Raw genomic sequence first — 24,417 nt, forward strand, 5'->3', positions numbered from 1 at the left:
TTCAATTTTGTCTATAGCAGAGCAGCAGTCTCCTGTTAAGTTTGTTTCTACATAATAACTACATCGGACTTTAATCCTTCCTGGGCACTTTTCCATAACAGTGTCTAGTTGGAATTTCTTCGAGGCAAAAGACCAGCCTGTGTACACCTACCATTTCTATGTGGCCTTTCTTTGACCATAAGAATAAGATGATAAAAGGTCATAACTACTCCCATGTCTCAATATTAACTGAAAGACTGCAGTGATGCATCTCCCAGAGACTGAGGATACATGAAGAAAGAATAGAACAAATGAGGGCTGTGTAGATAGTTTTTTAGAGAGGCAAAGAAAAATCATTTATCAGTGATGTAAAACATTAGCTAACAAAGATTCCTCGCGTGTTTTCTTAAAAGTATTTTCATCAAAACTATTTCCTCATGTTTTCTTTAGTCTGCTTTCTTTAATTCAGGTCTTCTTAGTATAAATGTTTCTGAAACCAGCTGATGAGTAAATAAGACTAATGCTTCATTTGTAGAGTAACATTGGTAACAGATAATACAGCAATTGGATAAGCACTGCAGTCTCCAGAATTAAGAGTGTCTATTAAAAGTCTAAAATATTTTGTAAAATATTTTTTCTTTTAATAATAGTTTGAGACCTATCACAGAGAAGACACATTTTAAGAAATACATTATATATTGGATCTGATCACCTAATGCTCACTGGCCTTGTCTTAATCCTTAAAAGAAAGGACTTCAGGGAAAACTTTGTCAGCAAAGCCAATTTTGTGAAAGTTAGGGCTCTCTTTCCCTCCCCCACTTAAGGATATACCACTGGCAGAAGAACTGCTGACGTTCCATGAAGAACTCTTTCTCCCAAAACTTATTAATATTGACATGAATGTGTCTAGTAGTATGTTTCTAAATTTGTGAATAATTGGATTATGTGAATAATAATTGGCTCTCTTTCCATAACATATACAGAGTTAAATTGTTGCCCTCCTGAAACTGACTAAAAGCCCTGTGTTAGTTAGAAAGTGCATGACTTGAATTTTGGTCATCCTTTATAATCTAACTAACTAGTGCCATGTGTAAGTAGAAAACAATTGCAAAGGACAATATAAATTCTCAGTGTTAATGCCTGTGCCTTACTTAACTTATCTGTGTGATAGGAAGAACTCTTTACAAATGGAGTCAGTTTGAAATGCTTTTCAGAACCACAATAGTTACATTGTCTTTCCCACAGACTTTTGTAAGTTAACAGAAATCAATCGAATTTTCACTGTGCAACAACAAATGTGACTTTCTGCCCTCTGGACAAATATTAGCATGTCCTGCTTTGTCAGAATTTATTGGAACATTTTCCTTATAGAAAACAGCCCATTAGGCAGCTTGTCTTTTTCTGTGTTTGTGATGCCTGCAGAGATCCAGAACAGTGATACTGATATTGTAATCCATTTATGAACATAACATTAGGTCATAATCTGTCAGCATTAAAGTGCACATGTTCTAACTTAGGAAATTAGGCACTATGTCATTTATCTTAATTATCTGATGATATCCAGTTAATCTTCTTAATATGATTATGCATGAGTAATTAAATTTTTATAAACTTGCCTGATGATATCCTATAAATACAAAAAAGTTTGTTTCATTAATAAAGCAGTATCTTCACTTAGATTAGAAGAAACATTTACATTTAAATTGTAAATTTAACAAAAAGTTTGTAACTTTACTATTGACATACACATTTGATTATATATACATACACACACACACACACATATATAAATATATATAATGTATTTTCAATTGCAGATTAATTCCCTGAAATATTCATCGACAACTTTAAAGGTATTTATAGACAGAGCAACAGGAATGCCAATAGCATTTTGTGGTGATAGTAGATTTTATGATTAGGATAATCTTTCCTTCTCCAAGTCCTACAAATCAAAGTAATTCTAGAACTGTTATTGTTTCACAGAAATAATGAGACATAGCAAATAAAAGAAACTGCCATCAGCTATCTGAGAACTGTTGCTGTAGTAAGGAAGGACCACATACCTGGATATTATATACCTTTAAGACTCTTGAGAATCTGAGTTTCTATAATAAGATAACACCCAAAATTTTAGTTCATATTTCAATAACATTTGAAATGAAAATATTTTTGAACTTCCATGGAAATCTTACAGGTCATCTTTCTTCACATGCAACTTAAATAAAACTGAATATAATCACTGTTTTTAGAAGGTTGTGTGTATTAGAGGTAAAAAAAAACTTTTAAATGAACACAAGTCAGAATAGAAAAGATGCATGAAAAAGGAATTCCAATAAATTCATATTTTTCATAAAATATACAGCAAAATCTTATTCAAGTGAAGTCTGATTCATTGCCATAAAAAGAAAATAAGCAATGCTTTTTAACATATCTTTAAACTGCTAGTTCATATAGGAAGGTCTAACCTTGCTTTAAGGCAAAGTCAAGTGCTTTGGACTCTATATTTTAAAATGTTATACCTAGTTTGATGCCTTTATATAAATATTATCATTAGCTCTGGGATAGTGAAAAACACTGTAATTGGTAAAGTAAATACAGCATATCGCTAATGCCTAGGCTTCTCTAGACATTTTTCAGAAAATATTTGTTATAGTTTAAGAGTATGATTTGTAAAACTTAACATTTCTGTATGTGGAAACACATTATAATTGAATACTACCTCTTTTCTCTTTCTCTACCATGTATGCATAATCTAAATCTGATCATTAAAAAACATCAGACAGACCAAAGTTGAGAAATATTCTACAAATTAACTGACCAAGATTAAGCAACAGTGTCAAAGTAAGGAAAGATGGAGGAACTATCACAGATTGGCGAGGACTAAAAACACACAGTAACTAAATGTAATGTGGGATCCTCGACACAAAAGACATTAGAAGGAAGTAAGGTAAAATCCATACCTTATTAAGTAGTAGCATAGCATAATATTCTGGTTTTGACCATTGCAAATGATCATGTAAGTTAACATGAAGCAAAACTGAGTGAAGAATGTGTGTGAACTCTCTGTATCGCTTTGCAACTTTTCTATAGTATAATTTATTTTAAGTTAAAAGAAAAAGATGACCCCAAGGTGGATGGCTATGGGGTTGAACAAACAGGATCTGAGACAGGAAACAAGAATTTGGTTTTTGGATGTGTTAAGTCTGAGATGGCTTTTAGACGTGGTTGAAAACGTGGAATGAAAGAAATAGTCATGAGCAAAGAAATCAGAAAATTTATATTTATGCCCAAATAATGTATAACATGGCTATGAATCTTAGTAACATTTTTAAGGATTCTTTGTTTTAAAAAAGTGAAGGTGTAATTCATAAATTATTAATAATTTGGAACATAAGTCTTTATGATTTCAACAAAGCTCTTCTTCATGAGAAGTGTTTCTTGATGAAGCACTTTCTGCCCTTGGCTTCAAGGGCATCTGTAGTCTCCAGGTTTTCTTCCTTCTTCAGTAGCCACTCCTCGGACTTGGGTTCTGTCACTCCATTTAGTGTTTGATTGCCCCACGGCTTGTTTCTATACACAATGCCTGGTGATTTCATCCAGTCTCATAGCCTTACATACTGTATGAACACTGACACTTCCAAATTTCCATCAACTGATAATTTTCCTATAAATTTCAGACTTACAAATCCATTTTCAACTTCATATCTCCCCTTGGCTGTCTAATAGATACATCAAAGTTAATAAGTCCAGTACTAAACTCTTCATCTTCCCTCAGAAACTTGCATCTCAGTTAATAGCACTTCTATCCTTCCATTTGCTCAGGTCAAAAATTTTGAAGTAATTCTTGACTTTTTCTCTCTCCCTCTCCCACTCCCTGTCCCTCCCTCTCTCTCTCTCTCTCTCTCTCTCTCTCTCACGCACACACATGCAGAGACATACAAAACAGACACTCATATCCAAGCCATCAGTAAATTCTGTTGGCGCTACTTCCAAAAAATAACCAGAACCTAACAAATCTCACTACTTCTACCAGTAACGTGCAGGTCAAGCCACAGTTAGCTCTCCCCTGGCCCTGACTCTGCTTTTGACCCCCTTACAGTACATTCTGAACACAGCAGCCAGACTGATTATTTTGCAATATGAGTTAAATCATGTCACTCTCTGCTGAAAACTCTCCAATGCTCCTCTTCTCACTAAGAGTAAAAGACAGATTCATCCCCATCCCCCTACACTATCTAGTCCCATTACCACTCTGTACTACTGCCTACTACTCTCAGCCACACTGACCTCTTCATTATTTCTTGAAGGTACCAGACATGCTTCTGCTTCAAGGACTTTTCACGCACTACTCACTCTCTACCTGGAGGCTCTTCTCTCAAATATCTGCATAGTCTACCTCATCACCAGTGCAAAGCCTCTGCTCACAGTCAGAGATGACCAAACACCAGCATGATGGTAAGAGTCAGCAGAAAGAACAAAAACCAGATTTAGATTCCAAATAATTAGCAATTCAGAAAATACAACAGCTATGGATGGGCTATTTACAGATATAATCACAAAGAGGAACATTGCCTCTATTGGCCTTCAGTGTAGGAAACAGAAATCACTCTGGGTATTTCACTCAGAAAAGAGTATTGTTTTGTTATATTTTTTTACAAGGAATCTGGCATTTAATATGTTGGAGGGGCAGGGGCTGAAGAAATGATTTCAGACACCATCACTAGACTTTCTGCTTTAAGGTCACACTTGGAAACTGCAGCTTCCGTTGCTGCTATCACTACCACTGCCAATGCCATGGCCTCTCACACTTGTGAATTTAGAGACAGTCCAGGGAATGTGGAGCTGACCTTATAGCCACTCATGATACCAGAGATGGTCCTACCTATCTACTGCCAGAGAAGGCATCACCTCTGTCTCCTTTCAAAAGTTTGTTTGAAAATGATCCTCAATTTTTTTCAAGTTGTTTTATTGATAGTGCTTTACACACTCAAGTATAGCCCACAAACACGTTAATCATTTAATATTCTTGAACTTTTCTCCTGTTTGGATATACAAAATAGAATGTTGGTAAGAAAACAGCCTTTAAAAAATTTTGAAGAAAGACAAAAGAATAAAAAAAAGAAGATCCCAACCTAGAACTCTTAACCCAGCCAAACAACCAAACAAACGTGTGGCGGAAAACACATGTAATTTGCCCTCTCCCCAAAAATGTATTCCCTCTGTAGCTTTTTTCAGGAAACTACTGGAAAATGTGTTTTACCAGAATGAGGGAGTACACAAAGAAGAAGAAGGCATGGAGGTAAAGAAAACAGGTGATCAAGCACAGAAAAAAAGGAAGGGGAATCCCCAGGTGGCAGCTGTGGAACAGGTGTGGAGGGAAGTGGTCCAGACTGCAGCAGTGTCGCTCAGGAGAAAGGCTAGCAAGGGCTGTCATCACCATGCCCTCTGGACAAAGCTACTGGGGCATTCACTCCATGACAAGAAGGAAGTGAACCAAGAAAAGTTAAAAAAATTAGATTCATATAATGGAATCCAATCAGGAAAAGGTAAAGGAATTCCTAAGATGTCAGCAAAGGGAAGTCCCAAAAACACAAACAGGCAGAAGGAAGCAGGCCCAGAGCATCAGTAGATAGAGAGAAACAAAGGTCTCTGGGAGGGGGGATTCCAGGAAAAAAAGATTGAAACTAATAATAGAGGAGATTGGCCTTGTACCTGCTATTGGCAGGTGTGGGGACTTAGCAATAGGTACAAAAGACAGCCAAGCAAATGAAAAACAAAGCAATTATTATTAAACCACTGGAAAAACAAAGAGAGAAAATGATCATAGTATACTATCATTTACAATATTCAGCAATAAATAATATTTATATAAAAAATAATGTAAACTCTAAATATCAACTTAACCAAAATGGTAATTTTTTAACCAACAGAAAATGGTGATATGAGAAACCTAAATCTTTATCTATCATGAAAGGATATCAATAGTTTGAAACAAAGGAATTGAAAGATAACAGTACCTGAATACTATGCATGTACAAATGTGGAGATATACAAATTCTAGAAGAACAACTACAGAGTTGAAAGTGGGGGAGGGGACTAAGGGGAGTAAATACCTTAATAAAAACAAAAATTAATTTTAAGAAGATCACACACAAAATACAAAATGATAAAAACACTAAAAATAGTATATAGGAGAATACCTTTATAATTTTAGACTGGAGACTATTTTCCTATCCCAGAAACCCAAAAGGAAGTGAATAATTTGCACAAAAATGAAAAACTTTTGCACATGTAAATACATTAATATTCTGAGACCAATTGTGGTGATGGTTGCACAACTCTGAATATACTAAAAACAGTTGAATTGTATATTTTCAGTGAATGGATTGTATAGTGTGGGGATTATATCTCAATAAAGCTGTTTTTAAAGAGTTAAAGGACAAACTGTTAGGAGAAAACATTTGCTGTATATATATATCAGACAAGGGATTTAAAGCTTTATATATAATAAGCTTCCTCCTCTAATTCTTTAGAGAAAGAAAAAATAGAAACATAAGCAAAGGAGATGAAAAGGCAACTCACAGGAGAGGAAATACAAAGGACCAGTAAGTACATGAAAACATTAGTAATCAGAGAGATCCAAATGAATGCAAAAATGAAATGCCATTTTTCTTTACTATATTGACAAAAAAGAGAACGACAAATAATGCCCAACACTGGGGAAAGTGACTGTCATGCACTAATGATAGGAGCTCAAAAGTATCAACTGCCTTTCTGAAGGGGAGCTGGGAAATACCCATAAACACAGAAAATGCACATACCCTTCAACCCACCAATTCCAGTTTTAGCAATATCCTGTATCTCTCACGTATGCAAAGTTATTGGACTTGGGGTTGTTAATTGCAGAATTCCTTGCAATATGAGAAATAGAAAAACTTAAATGCTTACCAGCATGTAAATAGTTAAATAAATAAGATAACAGTGTACCTATGCCGTGGAATATTATGCATCTGTTGAAACACAGTGAGCTAGATCTATGTGTACTGATAGAGAAAGAGCTTCAGAATAAATTATTAAGAGAATAAAGCATGTTGTGCATTGTGTACATGTGATCACATTTATGTTTTTTAAAAATACAGAAAATGTGTGTGTGTGTACACTCCAAATTTTAATGAGGGGACTTCAACTTTTTGGCTCCATATTATTTTATTTGCAGTCTTTTAAAACCACCTCTTAATAATTTGTTTCTAGTATTTTTTAAAATATGAATTCTAAAAAGAAACAGAAGTCAGATGTTTAGTCAGGTATACTGAATCAGCCTACAGGGGTGGAGATTGAGCATATGTATTTGTTAAAACTCAAGAGATGACTCTGATACACAGCAAAAATTGAGACTGTGGAAAAGTATGGAAATCCCTCAAAAATTAAACACAGAATTGCCATATGATCCAGCAGCTGCACTTCTGGGTATACACTCCAAAGAATTAAAAGCAGGGACTCTAACAGATGTTTATATACTCATATTCATAGCAGCATTATTCACAAGAACCAAAAGATAGAAACAACCCAAAAGTTCATCAATGGTGAATGGTTTAAAAACATGTGATACAATGGAGTATTATTCAGCTTCAAATAGGAATTAAATTTTGACACGTGCTACAGACAGATGAACCTTGAGGACATAATGCTAACTGAAATAAGCCAAACACAAAACAAAATGTATTGTATGATTTTACTTATATGAGGTATCTTGAGTAGTCAAATTCATATAGACACAGGAAGTAGACTGGTGATTGCCGGGCACCGAGGGGAGGAAGAAATGGGGAGTTATTGTTTAATGGATACAAGGTTTCAGTTGGGGAAGATGAAAGAATTCTGAAGGTGGATGGTGATGATGGCACAACAGTGTGAATGTACTTAATGCCGCTGTATGCCTAAAAATAGTTAAAATGGTAACTTTCATGTTATGTGTATTCCACCACAATGAAAATGTTTTTAAAGACCCAGAAAAACTACTTTTTCACTTCTTCCTGTGTGATGCATCTCCATTTATTTCTAGAAATTCAACTATTTATACTGATAATGCCCATATCTATTACCTTCACAAAAGATCTTTCCTCAAACATCTACCCACCCATTTGATATCTCATATCTCAAATTCAAAGTGTTTAAAACACTATCTTCTTTTATCTTCTGAATTCTCTATTTCACCCAGTTGTCCAGTCAGAACTCTGGGTCACCATTGGCCCCTTCCTCTCCTAAACTCAGTCTCAACAGCCAATTGATTTTTGAGGCCTTGTTGATATTACCTTCTAACTAGGGTTTTTTTTTGTTTGTTTGTTTGTTTTTCCTTTGAGAAAACTTTGTTGACACTCTAATACTGGGACTGTTGAGATTATTGATCAGAAATGTTAAGACAAGACGTTTCCTTTATTTTATTTGTTGCTTTGTGGGCATGGTAATTAGGTTTATTTATTTATTATTCAAGGTGCTGGGGATTGAACCCAGGACCTCATGCAGGCTAAGCACACACTCTACCACTGAGCTATACTCTCCCCTCTGACTAGTTCTTGAATCTGTCTCTTTCTCTCCATCTAAATTGCTACTACCTTTGTTCAAGATGCATGATTTTTCACTCGGATTAACAGAAGAGCCTCTTAACCAGTCTCCCTGGCTCCATCCAGAATTACTCATTCCCTGCCAGAGTGACCCTCCTAGAACACAGATCTGCTCCTGGCACTCTCCTGTGGCAGAGAAGGCTAGATAACACCAAAATGTATGCTCTTCCTTCTATAGCATTGTGGATGGATTAGAAAATAGAGCGACTGCCCAACCCACCTTGCATCTAGATGTGCCACAGGGATAGTTTTCCCCAGTGGAATGTGTTTAGAAATTATGTACATTACTTCCAGGCCAAAGTTTTCCACCTTAACCTGCCGAGTGCTGGGGGTGAGGACCCTGCAAGGCCTTAGGGGCAGCTGAACCACATATATAAGCAGCCCGGTTCTCTGAATCACTGTGGAGAAGAGCCACCTGACAACTGGAAACTCCTTCTTCAGACAAACATGTGACAAATGACCTTCTGTTTGGGCCTTGACTTTGTATTTTGGGGTCTATTTGTACAGTATTAACCTAATTTTCCCACTTGCTTAAAATATATCCAATGACTGCCTATTTCTTTCAAGGTAAAGCCCAAATTCCAGTAACATGGTTTATGAAGTTGTTTATGACCTGGTCCCTGCCAATCTCTGCAAATAGTTTCTTTCCATTCCCCTCTCACTCTTATGACCTGGGTGTCCTGAACCACTCACCAAACTTTTTCATCTCTAGGACTTCAAATATGCTATTCCATCTACGTGGGATAGCCTCCCTCCCACCTTTCCTCTTCCTTCTGGCTGACATCTTGTCATTCTTCATTTTTTAGGACTCAACTAAGAGTTTTCAGGCATCTCTACTCCAGCCTTCCACCTACATTCCACCTTCCACCTACATGCATATGCACACACACACTCATATTGCTGGATTATTTATCTCCCGTTATGTGTTTCTATAAAATTTGTGAATATTGTAATATTCTTGGTTTTAAATTCCAACCTCCAGCAAAATTCATGACCCATAGGAGATACTCAATTAAGATTTGTTGAAAGAATAGACGAATGATTAGATGATGAATTCTGGCCTCTTATATGTTGGTCTCAAAATCTTCATCTGTAGAATAAAGGGCAATACACCAGGGTTCCGGTTTCTCCGTTCCTCTCCATATCCTCACCAACACTAGTTATTTTCGTATGTGTGTGTGTGTGTGTGTGTGTGTGTGTGTGTGTGTGTGTGTGGTGGTGGTGGTGGTGTTTGTTTGTTTTTTTAAATAGCCATCCTAATGGATGTGGAATTGTTATTTTTATCTACATATTCTGTGATTTAATCAGCCTAATAAACTTGCCTTGGCAATTATCCATTTCCTTTGTTTCCTCATATGAAAGCTGAAATAGTTTAATGATAAATCATGGTCGGTAGGAAATAGTACACATTTCAAAACATAGCCTTTGCCAATAAACTTTTTTAAATTAATAGACTTTTCTTGAGCAATTATAGTTACAGAGTTCCCACATACTCCTTTACTCCCACTCCCCAACATTTCACCTATTTTTAACAGCTTGCATTTGTGCGGTACATTTATTACCATTGATAAGCCAATATTGATACATTATTATTAACTAAAGTTCATAGTTTACACTAGGGTTCTCTCTTTGTATTGTACATACTATGGGTTTGGATAAAAATGGATCCACTGATAGAGTATCCTATAGAATAACAGTTTAACTGCCCTAAAAATACCTTGTGGTCCACCTACTCAACCCTTCCTCTTATCAGAACCTGGCAACCACTGATCTTTTTACAGTTTCCTTTTTACCGTTTCCAGAATATTAAATAGTTTGAATCATACAGTATGTAGCCTTTTCAGATTGGCTTCTTTCACTTAGTAATATGCTGTTAAGATTCCTTTTCCTAGCTTGATAGCTCATTTCTTCTCATCGCTGAATAGTATTCCATTGGATGGATGCACCACAGTTTTGTCTATTCATTCACCTAGTAAAGGACATATTGGTTGCTTCCAAGTTTTGGCAATTGTGGGTAAAGCTTCCATAAACATTCATGTGTAGGTTTTTCTGTGGGCACCAGTTTTTAACTCATTTGGGGAAATACCAAGGAGTTTGATTGCTGAATAGTAAAATAAGAATGTTTTTTAATAAGTTTATAAGCAGTTTTGTAAGAAACTTCCAAACTGTCTTCCAAAGTGTCTGTACCTTTTTGCATTCCTACCGAAAATAAAGAAGAGTTCCTGTTGTTCAGCAACCTTGACAGCATTAGGTGTCATCAGTGTTTTGGATATTGACCATTCTATCAGGTATGTAACAATATCTTATTGTTTTAATTTGCAATTCCCTAATGACATATGATATCATTAAAAGTAAAAATATTAAATTAAATATGTAAAATAAAGAAAATAACTATAATCTGTGATTCACCATCCAAACACAATGTGGTAAAATGTGGGTATTTTCTTATAATTCTATGTATCGGTTATAGCTTTTATTACATCATTATAATCATACTGATTACTCAATTTATTGTCTGGAATTTTTTCAGTTAGTTTTTTATCCTTAACATTTTAATGTTACTACATATTCTTTGAAAATGTTAATGACTCTACCACATTTCATCAAATGGATATTTCATGCCTTAGGTAATTATTCCCCTATGAATAAAGTTTTAAATTATTTCTAATTTCCCTCTGTCATAAATAATACAGCTATACAAATATTTGTACATACAGCATTTTATATATTTGGAATTAATTTATTATGAAACATGTCTGAAATTATTAGATTAAAAGGCATGGAAAAAATGTATAGTTCATGATATATTGAAAATTTTTTTTCCATGAGTATTGTACAAATTCATATTCTAATTAGCAATGTCTTAACAATCTCATTAACATTGATTTTCATCACTCATTTTTATTTCTGCTGATTTTGTAAGGGACAAAATTGTATGGTTATTTTATATGTGTTTTTCATTAGCTATAGAGTTACATTTCCTCTTTTGTATATTTTTTTATTCATGTTGTTTATCCATGTACTTGATTTAGAGTATTTTTATTATTGATTTGCATGAATTACTTTTATAATAACAAGTTGGCCTTTTGCCTTCATGTTATGGCCAAAAATTTTTACAAGTTTGTTATTTGCCTTTAAGTTTTTAATTTTTTCAGAAATTATAATTATAAATCATTTATATATGATTATATAAACTATATACTTATATAGTTCATATTTACTTCTGTTTTCTTCTGGATTTCTGTGGCTATATATATTTTTTAACTGTGGTAAAATATACATACCATAAAAATTATCATCTTCATTTCTGTGGCTATATATTTTTGAAATAAATATATTTGTGAGGTGTAAATTACTACGTTAAAATTTTTTACTTTAAGTAATTATTTCATAATATATACATATAGCAAGTCATTATATTGTACACCTTAAACTAAACAATGTTGTATGTCAGTTATATCTCAATAAACCTGGAAAAATTTTACTTTAAAATAGGGAATTAATTATATCAACTCCATTCATTCAACAGACAATGATTAAGCATTTACTCTGATAAGTGACGATAAAAATTTAGATAAGAGGTATTCTTCCAGTCTAGTAGGGGAGACAATTCCTGGATTATGTGATAAATGTTGTGATAGAGGTTAAACATCCGTATGCCATAGGCACATTTATTTCTTCAGCATATACTTTAGTGACTACTAGGCTGCAGGTATTCAATAGGGAACCAAACAGTAATGGCCCCTGTTTTTAAGCAAGAGAGAGATTACAGTCAAAAGATACAGATAAATTTATTGTGAGATAAGTGTCATAATAGAGAAAGCACAGGCTGCCATGGGACCACAGAGGAGATCCATCTAAATCAAATCAAATTGGCTTTTTTCCCTCCCTGGCTGCCTGAGGATCAACCTGTAACTGTCATGAACAACACTGTAACTGTCTGGACCAGGAAGTTCATGACCAAACAACTACTTTAGCAGAAGCAAACAGTCATGGATGTCCTTCACCCTGGGAAGACAACAGTACCCAAGACAGAAATTTGAGAAAAACTAGTCAAAATGTACAAAACCACACCAGACGTCATCTTTGTATTTGGATTCAAAACCCATTTTGGCAAGATTTACAATTCCTTAGATTACAACCCCCAAAATGAATCCAGATATAGATTTGCAAGATGTGGCCTGTATGAGAAGAAACATACCTCAGGAAAACAGCAGAAGGAATGAAGAACAGATGAAGATAAGTCAGCAACATTGAGCTGGAGATTGGACAACAGATGGAGTAAAGATTCTGCAGTGACTTTTTCTGCAGCGATTATGCAGATTTTTCATGAGAGAATTAATAAACTAAAACCTTTTTAAAAATCTAAATTAAAAAATAAAGGCAAACTGGGGAGTCAGAAGGACTTTCCAGAGGAGGTACAGAAGCTCTGAGGAGCAGGTAGATATGAGCTAGTTGAAGAGGGGAGAACACATCCTATGCAGAGAGCACATGTACCAAAGCACAGGGACGAGAGCAGTCAATGTGTCCAGTTTATTAAAAGTTGTTTGTATGGCTGCAGGGAAGGAAGCTACATGTGGTTAACTGATGAGAACTGAAGTTAAAAATGTAGGCAGGACCAAAACATAGGATTTTATGCTAAATCTTAGCATCACTTCCTGAATAAGCATTACCTTTCACATAAAAATAAAAATAATGTTTATTGAGCACTTACTATGTGTCAGTGTCTGTTCTAAGTGCTTTGCATGTATTAACTCATCTAATTGTCACAATAATCCATGCAGTTGATAGTATTATTATGCCTAAGAGGAAACTAAGCTGCAGAAGTTCAAAGAACTTGTCCCCAGTCACATAGCTGTATTAAACTAAGGCTGTCTAATCCTAGAGGCCAAACTACTAACCACTCTGCCTCTTATTAGTATGTGGTACTTCAAATATTTAAATTAAATTTTCTCAAGGTTATTTGGAGGCTACAGATTTTGTACAATATTTATATTTATTCTTATTCCAGACAATGCTATGCTCTTTAAATTGTGTGTGTGTGTGTGTGTGTGTGTGTGTGTGTGTGTTTAATATTTTCGTATTTGAAGGTAGTCTACAGCTTCACTATTTTCAGGTTTTTTGTTTTGTTTTGTTTTGTTTTTTGGTAATTATTGCCTGTTTATTCTTCAAGTGAAATTTCACAATAGTTTTATTGAAGTAAAATTTGGAATTAGAGGACTTTGGTGAAAAGTACTTTAAATTGGAAAGTATTCAGTGTTTCCACCCAGAAAATGCTATATATTTTTCCATACTTCTTTTTTAATTTATCAATACATTTTAATAATTTTCTTAAAATAGATTTAATTTAATAAGATTTTTCTTAGATGTGTTATAATTTTTGTGCAAGTGTAATACCTTACTGTTTTCTAATTCTTTATTATTGGCTTACAGGAATATTATTCATTTGTACATAGATTGTTTTTCCTGAAATGTGAAAATAAAATTATCACTTAAAAACTACAAAAATAGAAAAGGGTTATACTTTGTTCAACTACGTTCAAAATATTCAGAAAAACTTGGATCAATATGAAAGGCTACAAAGAAAATACAGCATTTTATTCATTGTTTATATATGTTTAAGTTACACATTCAAACTATTGTCACTGATGCATTTTCATGTAATTTTTCCAATAATAAGAGCGAAGGAAACGTGTTGGTAAGTGTAATAGAGCCACCTCCCTCAAATTACGTTGCTCTCCATGACCCATCCTAAGGCTCACAGTTCAAGCTAATCATTGACAGAGCTTTACAATCACAAGCTTTTTTACTGAAGCGTTGATAAGACAGTCGAGCAGTTAGTGGCAAATGAAGCCAGGCTGTGCGGCATGATCTCCAGGGAATGAATGGATTTTCTTCAGCACCGATGAAAGAAACATACGCTATAGGAAAACAATGTCCAGCGGGGGACTGCAAAGATCTGTCATCCTGTCAGCGTTTATTCTCCTACGAGCTGTTACTGGATTCTCTGGGGACGGAAGAGCTATATGGTCTAGAAATCCTAATTTTAGTCCGGTAAATGAAAGTCAGCTGTTTCTCTATGACACTTTTCCTAAAAACTTTTTCTGGGGCGTTGGGACTGGAGCTTTTCAAGTGGAAGGGAATTGGAAGACAGACGGGAAAGGACCCTCTATATGGGATCATTTCATCCATACACACCTTAAAAATGTCAACAGCATGAATAGCTCCAGTGACAGTTACATTTTTCTGGAAAAAGACTTATCAGCCCTGGATTTTATAGGCGTTTCTTTTTATCAGTTTTCTATTTCCTGGCCAAGGCTTTTCCCCGATGGAATAGTATCTGTTGCCAATGCAAAAGGTCTCCAGTACTATAACGCTCTTCTCAATGCTCTAATACTTAGAAACGTGGAACCTATAGTTACTTTATACCATTGGGATTTGCCTTTGGCACTACAAGAAAAATATGGGGGGTGGAAAAATGAAACCATAATAGATATCTTCAATGACTATGCCACATACTGTTTCCAGACATTTGGGAATCGTGTCAAATATTGGATTACAATTCACAATCCATATCTAGTTGCTTGGCATGGATATGGGACAGGTATCCATGCCCCTGGAGAGAAGGGAAATTTAGCAGCTGTCTACACCGTGGGACACAACCTAATCAAGGTACTGTATACCTGATTTCATATTATAGCTTCAGAATGTAAAGAGCAGGAGTTTAAAAGAAACTCTAAGTAAACTATCTTCCATTTAAATAATTCTTTTTATTGAAATAAATTTTAATCTAACTCGCAAGTTCTGTCCTCAAATTTCATACTTATAGTAGTATGTTTTATTTATCTAAACTATTATTAATGTATTAATCCAATTATTTTCCTTAAATATTGCACTTTTTAAATTATTTAACTATTTTAAAATCTACAATTATACATCAGAGCATGAGACTATGAGTTTACTTTCATTCTATGGAAAACTAGTCCTTCTTTATAAATTTAATTATTTAAACCCTTTTCTGACCACATTTCAGAATTTTATGTTAAAGCATGACCATTTCAAACATGTATTTGTTGTTACTATTGCTATTCTTAGTGAAATAAATAAATGTTAGCTAATTGATACATATTAAATATAGGAATTGAAATAAATGTGTTTCACAGTTGGTTTCATGTTACATGGCAAAAAAGATGAGATTAATTGTCCTAAGAGTTAAAATTAAATTAGTAATAAAAACTGGGAAGAATATGATCTACTAAGGGTTTTAAAACAGTATATTTCAAAAGCTAGAGTTTATGTTGGGAAATGTTAAAATGATTGAAATAATAGTGAAAATGTAAGCAAAGTAATAGCTATTTTTTTATTTATTAAGTGATTACTATATACTACAGACTACACATAAGCATTTTACATGCATAATTGTATTTAACCCTCATGATAACCTTATGAACTAGGTCTATTATTATCCTCATTTTAAAGATGAAGACACTGAAGCTTAGTGAGATTCAGTAACTTGCCCAAGGTTACAGAGTAAGGTGAGCTGTTGTGAACATGGAATTTATAAATGACAACATTGCTAAATGCTGATGTCTTTATTAAGAATGTTTTTAAAAGAGTACTCTTTCAGGAATTTTCAATAGATTTCATTGAGACTAACATCTAGAATCAGTTAAATAGTTTGCTTGGGAAAATAAATTACTCCGGACACCTGTTACATTTTGAAAATGAAAAAAGCTTTATTAGTAGGGTTTTGTAATGTGCTAGGAGAAGTAATCTGATTTTTTAATGATCAAATGTTAAATACATAGAAATAGAAAAATGTATAGGAACATAAAATTACTCCATGTCTAAACTTGCACATACAGAAATATGTTAACCCTTCTTTTCTTTTTGAACTTTCAGTATTGTTATACATGTGCTTTGTACTAGGGTTCAGTCACATCTGCCCTTGCAGTTAACAGATTGCATTATGATCTCAAGGTCATTTACATACCTTTGAATACAGTTGTATATAGAACATATTATTAATGAGTGGATATATTGTGATTTGGCAAGTAGTCCTCAAAAGGGAGAAAACTTACAGCTATTAAATATGAAGATTATGCATATATATTTTAGGAAAAAAATACTCTTATTTAGTTCTTTTAATTATTAAAACAATATATGCTCATGTAAATTGAGAAACATTAGATTGTATCAAAGGATATAAGGTGAAAAGTTAAATTTCTCTCTCCTTCTCCACCTGACAATCCCAGCCTCAAGGATACTATTACTGTTAGTCATATCTTTTACAGACTTTTAAAGTTTTCTATGCACGTATATACATGCACGTATATGCTTATTTAACCTTTCTATAAAGAAAAATATTCTAAATTGTTGAAAAGTTTTTGTTACCTGAAAAAATGTTAACAATTAGAATTTTCATGAAGAATATGTTTTAGTGGTTAATTTAAAACCTTAAACTGGCTAGCTGATAAAAATACACAGGCAAAAGTTGTAACTAATAGATATTGCTTCCAAACTTATCCTATCAAATGTTCTATTCTCAGATGTTTTTCATTTTCCTCTAATTTGAGACAAACTGCCTTTAACACAAAATTAGCACTCTCTGATATAGTAAGATAAATTTTACTATTTTAAATTGAGGGATTTCGTTTTAAAATTATTATGTTTTCCAAATAATTTCTTCCATTCCTTTAAAATGTCTAAGTCACTCACCTACATAGGAGCGTAAGGGGGTCCCTTGTAATCAGTCAGAAAGTGAAATACGCTGCGTAACCCAGTGACTTATGGCACCAGAGAGAAATCTTGCAATAGTTTGGCAGCCTGACGTGAACCAGATTTTCTCACTTGTCCCCTCTGTCCTTCCTTTAACATAGAAAATATTATTTGATACTTCATGTTGCAATAAAGTATTTCTTCCTTATTGTGTCCCCTTATAACCTAGAAGAAGCATTCTTTGGGATTAGCTTTTAGTCCAAGTGTGTTTACTGAGTTAAAAAAAACCTAATATAAAATGAAATTCGTGGATATTGAAAAGATTTATAGTAGCCTTTAGGGTCTTTCTAGTTCCAGAATGACGTTGAAAACGCCATCTCAGCCCGAAATGTCCTGATTTTGAGGAGACCTGAATGAGCTAGCCAGCCCTGAAACTGATCTGGAATTGAGATTCCACTTTATTGTGGGTCTGGTGATTATCTTAAAGCGAATCTAAGTCTCAGGTAAAAATTTGCCATAATCACACCTATTAATGGGTGTGCCACTCTGGATTTTTAAGAATCTTTGGAATAGAAAGAGGGTGCATTTTTTTTTTTTTGCCTGAACCATCTCTAAGCACTATAATCACAGCTTTAAATATTATCTATAATTTTTACAACAACGTTGCTGGGTAACTATTATTATCTCCGTTCACAGTGATACTTCTACCAAGTGTCGTCACTCCCTTGCATAAAATCCATTAGTGGCTTCACAAAGCTTTTGGGATGAAGTCCTGATTCTTCACCAACATCTTCAAGACACAACTCCTGGCCTCCATTCCCTCCTTCCTGGCCACTCTCCCATCTCCATTGCTAATGCCGACCCCTTTTACCCCACACTTCAAGGCAGTGCACTACTAGGAGAGCCTTAATTTTACCTTACTGTTCCTCTGCACTCAGCCTCCGCTAGTGCTCTGCCCAGCTAGAATGATCCTCTTCCTCCCTGCTTTATCCATCTAATGTCCTTCAGGAGTCAATCTAGGCAGTCACCACCTCTAAGTTAGTCTTGCCTGGTTAGGGTTTGTGCCCCTTCTGAGGACTCCCATAATAAGATGCTTGCTTCTCTTATAGCACTCCTTTCACATGGTCCATCTCCCCCAACTGAGAGATCTTAACAAGGAGAAACTATTTTTAATATGTTTTATGTTTCTAGCACCTAACACGGAATATTAGGTACATGCTAGATATTAATGGTTGTGGAATGGGTGACTTAGGATTTCTATCTTAAACCTTGTAATCAAAGAACCAACTTCAAATTGAAAATTCATATTTCGTTGCATTCTTGCTAACTCTTGAAATATTGCCCGTATTAATCCAGTGGTGTGTTCATTAGTCAGGACTCTTGGTTGCAAGTGACAGAAACGTACTTCAAGTTGGCTTAAGCAAAAATGAGCAATTTCCTGACTCAGTAACCAAGTCACAGGGATGAATGGACCCAGTAACCAGGACAGTCTCAGAAGCCCTTTATCTCGGTCTCTTACGTCCATTTCTTTTTGCAGCTTTGTGCCCTTTTTTTCCTTTGTAGAAGAAAGAGTTCTCTCTCCCAAGTTCAGTTTTTAAATTCCCAGAGACAGATTCTAACCTGTTTGGCCTATGCATTCATGCCTCCAATCAGCAAAGCCCCCAAGTGTTCGCATTACCAAAGACAGTGATGGTGTCTGTTTTCACTCCATTTCTAAATCAATAAATATGCATAATAATTTAAATTTATAGATCCCACACCCCCCCCTTAAAATGAAATATTTGAGAGCCTCTGAGGAAACATGCAGAGAAGCTGGGGGATATGAGTTTGCTCATAAGATGGTAACTCATTCAGTTTATTGCTCCACCAAATACTGCCAGCTTCCATGATAGTTTTGAGCACTTCATGGCTTTAAATTGTTAAATTTCATAGATGTGTACTGTTTACATAGTACCAAGATTTCTCTACCTGGGCATATTGACATATTAGGCCAAATAATTCTTTCTTGTGGTGAGCTGTCCTGTGCACTGTAGGATGTTTAACAGCATCCCTGGCCTCTGCCCCCAGAGGACAGTAGCACCCTTGTCCCTAGGGTGACAACAACCAAAATTGTGTCCAGATATGGCCAGATGTCCTCCAGAGTGGTGGGGGTGGTGGGCAAAGTTCATCCCCCTTTCCTCCCTTGAAAACCACTGACTTAAACTTATAATTAACAACCAGTTAAAGACATGAAGCATAAAGAACAAGGATGTTGAAACAGAGTCAGTATGAGGGATATAAAATTGCATCAGTTTTACAAAATTGCCTCAAGGAGATTTTCAGCAGACCTATAAGTTGCACACATAAACTCTAATTTATAGCATATAGGTATGTTTTTGGAGAACAAACAATGCTTTTAAAAATGTTAAACGAAGAAATAACATTGATGATTATATCTAGCTGGACTTTTTGCACTTTGGAAATAAAGACTGTCCACACTAGCTTTGTGTTATTTTGTTGAAAGAGTTGCCCCAAACCATATCTCTTATACAGTTAATTATGAACAAAACACTAAACTTAATTTTTGAAAGCTTGTACTTTTTTAGGAGCAAAATTCAAGAATTCAAACAAAATGTTATAGAAATAGTTACCCATTTTTGATTCCATAACATCGTGTTTCACAAAGTTTGGGGTTTTTGTGCATTACTTCATGGTGGCCTTTTTGCTAGCTTTTTGGGGTTTTTTGTTTGTATATCTAAGTACCACATGCACTATTACTTAATAAAACATTTTTCCTTAAAACATTTATTTTGAAAGGAAATTTTATATTCTATTATACATGAAAGACCAGTATTTTCTGATACCCTTAAAAGAAATATGTAACACTTAAAATAAAAAATGTTCATCTTTGTTATAACCAACCTCATATCCCATACAAAAAGAAGTAGATATATCAGCCTCAGAAAACACCACCAAATATGCAAATTTTATTCTGCATTTTAGTATACATTTGGTCCTAAAACAAACACAGTGTCATTTAAAAATGCGTCATAAAATACTTTTTCTTATAATTACATAATGTAATTTTAATAATGTAAAAGCATTTATTAAATGGGAAAATGCCAACATTTATATTTTTGTGTATGAGTGTTTTAAATACTCATAATTTATTTTCTGAATATTTTAAATTTATTTGAAATAAACTTTTCAGTACAATCTTTAAAGAGATAGATTTATATAAAATAAAATATAGGTCAATATTTTTTGTATATCACACACAAATGATGAAATGATTTTTTAAATTCCTCAGAGGCTCAAGAGATTGCTTAATACTGTGAAAGAGGCTTTCAGGACAAGAAACGTTGGGAAACTCTACTCTAGGTCAAGGCCTCACCAATTTGTTCCTGAGCCTGGGATAAGACTTGATTTATTCCCTATTTTTCCACCTCTTTGAGGACCTTTGTCTTAGCATTTATTGGCGTCATTCTCTCAGAGAAGGTCACACAAGGCTGTATACGTTTTAGGTATTCAATAAACAATTCAATTGATTATTTTCTATTTAAAGAAAATTTGCCTTGTCCCAGAAAGGATTTAAAATTACAATTGAATAAAAGTGGATTTCAGATCCACACATACACACACACACACACACACACAAACACACACCCCAACCCGGATTCTGGCATAAACATATAATCTTTTCAGAACATGCAAATCAATTGTGTATACCTGCTTCTATTAAAAATTTTACATTAAAAGCCCATCTCAAAACAAAGTGCAGAACATTGACTACTCTCAAAGCTGAGTGATGTACTATGAGTTGTCATTATACTATTCTTTCTATTTTTATGTGCTGTGACAATTTTCACAATTAAAAGGTTAAAAATACATAAGAAAGTAAAAAGAATATTTTGTATTTTTAAAAGAAAACAATCATCTTTATTTAGTACACTTCTTAAGATCTCTGTTGAAATTCTTAACCAAAATTTAGTGCTAAAACTGCAAAAACAGCTGTGAAAAAGCCACCATTCACATGATTTATAGCTAAGCCTTCTTTGGAAACAGACGGCTGCAACTGCTTTCTTGAACAGGAAGGCTGCAGTTTTTCACAGGCATATTTAAATGGAATAAATGTCATTTTTAAACCTCTTCAGCCCAACTCTCAACCAATATCTTGAAGACGAAGTATAATATTTTGAAATGGAGTTACTAGCAGGGGTCTTTTTTAGCTTGTTTTGGTTGGGGAGGAGCAAAATCTTCAAGGATCATCTGAAGTGGATCTTTTTTTTTCCATGAAAAAAAACAAAGGAATTTTTAAAAACTCCTTTGTTAAAGTTGAGTTGCAGGACAATAACGTACCAAAATCAGCTTTTGCTAAATCTTGTAGCAAAACAACAACAACAACAACAACAACAACAACAACAACAACAACAACAACAACAACAAAAAAAACCAGCCCAAGCTTTTCTGTCAATGAGATTAAAAAAAAAACTTACTTGCTATTTTCCACCACTTCCCATCCAACACCAAACAAACAAAAGAAGAACACAGAAATGGGGAGAATAACGGATAGAGATTGGTCTCAGTTCTTAAAGTGGAGAATTGAGACAATTATTACAGATAACTTTTTGACATTCTATCATACTATTCTTAAAATAATTATTATTATAAGAAGATTTTATTGCACATCTATTGTAGTGTCAGAAACTACTTGCTACTTTTCACATGTTATCTCATTTAATTCTTACATCAACCCTGCCAAGTAGGTATTCTTAGTTATTTTACAATTGAAATGGAAGCCTAGAGAAATCTGCCTGAAGTTACACAGCTGTATAAGTGTGCTTTTTCACTCCGTAGTGTCAGACCCAAAATTTAAATTTCATCTGTCTGAATCCAAGCCGACTACGCTTAATCACGTGAATCATCTCCCTAGCCTCAGCGAGAAAGGGCAATTTACAGCCTAGAACCCCAAGGCAGTCACTTATGTTGATACTGATTCAATCAACATTTGACTCCACTTTAAAGATCAAAGCAATCTATCTACATGTTTTATTTGTCCACAAAGTCTATGAACAACTGATCCCTGACTCATATATTAACCATGAGGTTTTTCATTTGTCCCTATGATTTTAATTTTTATTTGCTCAAAATTTTAGTGTCCCATAAAAGTCCCAACTCATCTTCATTGGGACCTAAGTCACCTCTAGCAAAATAGAGGAAATAATGATCAAACAAGTTAACACTAGCAATTTTATAGATGTTTCTAATCAAATTTGAATAAAAAATAAAAATGGCTTCCAGATAAGAATTGCCAAAGACAGTTTCAATAACCAGAATACCATTGTTAGACGTAAGAGTCTTGTAAAAAAACTATTTGTAGATGACAATTGGTATTCTAAAACCTTAAAGAAAGTAGTATTTACCTTTTCTAATCATTAAGTAGAAAAATTATGCTTCAGTGAATGATTAACAAGTTTAAATAAATGTAATTATACATGTTCAGAGAATAACATTGTGATTGTATTTAAACAGCTTGATTTGATATGAACACTCTCATACATGGAAAATTAGGCCCAACTGGAGAGCAGAAAATATTGTAAGTAATGGAAACAGTGTTAGTACACTAGTTTATAATACGTGTGTCACTTAATTGCATATAAAAAAATCTTACTAAGAAAACACGACATTAGAAAATAGTCCATATTAAAAGAAAAAGAAGTAGTTAAAATTATTGAACATTAACAGCAATTCTGTTGCTGAAGAGTAGAGGCATGCTGAGAATAGATCAGAACCTTTCAATTTACTAGCCAGTAAAGAGTGAATCACAGAAGTAATTAAAGTGATTTTTCCAGGTGACCTAATAGTGCTGCTTGAAAATTGTTTAGGGGAGCCTTGAAGTTGGTGAAAACCAGGATCTTTTAGTATTTGGAGATTCCATTGATTGGTTCTTTATAGCATCATATCTTGACTAGAGATTATATGACTAAGCCTTAAATAAAGGGCTGGGTTTACTGTTATCAGTTCTCCTTCCAAGTTAATCACATGTGTATTATACGTCTCCTCCTTTTACCTTTGAATATCAATATATTATTCCGGAGTAGGAAAAATATTCTTTAATATGTAATGAACTCCAGAATAACTGAATTTCTATTTAAGTTTCTGTTTTTCCCTTTGAGATTTTCAGAACTTTGGAGAAAGTGAGGAGACTTAGCATAGAGCAATTAAATTCACTGATGGAAACCATCTGTTTCAACCAGTTCTCTTGACTTTTTTAAATTTCAAAAATAATGCATTCTTACTGTAAAACATTCAAACAATACAGAAAGACGTAAAGTTAAAAATGAAAGGTCTCCTCTTTTCTTATTCCCTAACCCCATACCCAAGAAGCAGCAGCTTGTTCAATTCCAAATATTTTTCAATGTATATATAAGCACATACATATAGACATATTTTTACACACTTTGAATCATATGATTACATTAAGCGTTGGTGATCATTTCTGATTAGTTGAAATGTAAAAGTGTACTGTTTTTCTTCTAGGTATTTCTGTACTTCTCTATCCTATTAGAGGTCATAGGTCATCTGAAGGCAGGAGCTATCTTGTTAATATTTTTCCTAAATGCCTACCAAGGTGCCGTGTGTCAAATAAGTATTTGTAGACTTGAATTTAAGCAGTTAACCAACATAAAATGAATGAAGAGTGAATAAAAATATAAAATAATAGCCATGGGTTGAAGGAAAATGATTAAGTAAAAATGATTTCTCTAAACTTGTTTTGCTGTTGTGTATAATTTCTATGAGGGGAAAAAATTCATCAGAACAGAAGGTAATGCTGATGAATTCTCTGTCTGACTGGGGACTGAGGTGGTGCCCCAGCTGGTGAGCCTGGATAGAGGCATAATCAAAACTATGACTCTCAGATGGCCTCTTAGTGTGCTCCTGGCACCCAAACTCTGTGACATGGCTTTCTCAGTGCACTGGCCCTCGTTTTTATGCCACACCTGGTACATACCCCTTGCACTTTCACAGGCTATTCAATCACCCGTTGAGCCTAAGATGTTAAAGTGTGTTTCAAAAGCACAAAATTTGAGGTGTATAATGTCTGGAAATGACAATGATCTAG

The 24,417-nt window shown here is 34.3% G+C and overlaps 1 protein-coding gene across 2 annotated transcripts in view; it reads left to right on the forward strand.

Annotated features, from left to right (window-relative positions):
- Positions 1–14,300: 14,300 nt before the first annotated feature.
- The window catches only part of KLB (klotho beta), a 31,896-nt gene continuing 21,779 nt past the window's right edge, over positions 14,301–24,417 (forward strand). Inside the window, exons 1-2 of one of the 2 annotated variants that reach the window (XM_032496024.1) lie at positions 14,301–14,651; positions 15,126–15,269. In XM_032496024.1, the coding sequence (XP_032351915.1) occupies positions 14,532–14,651; positions 15,126–15,269 (264 nt within the window). In that variant the 5' untranslated portion in view covers positions 14,301–14,531. Of the gene's footprint in view, positions 15,270–24,417 lie in introns of both variants that reach the window. The other variant, XM_006188988.2, reaches the window with a different exon arrangement.

This window comes from Camelus ferus, chromosome 2 (assembly GCF_009834535.1).
Source record: "Camelus ferus isolate YT-003-E chromosome 2, BCGSAC_Cfer_1.0, whole genome shotgun sequence".
Lineage (NCBI taxonomy): Eukaryota > Metazoa > Chordata > Mammalia > Artiodactyla > Camelidae > Camelus > Camelus ferus.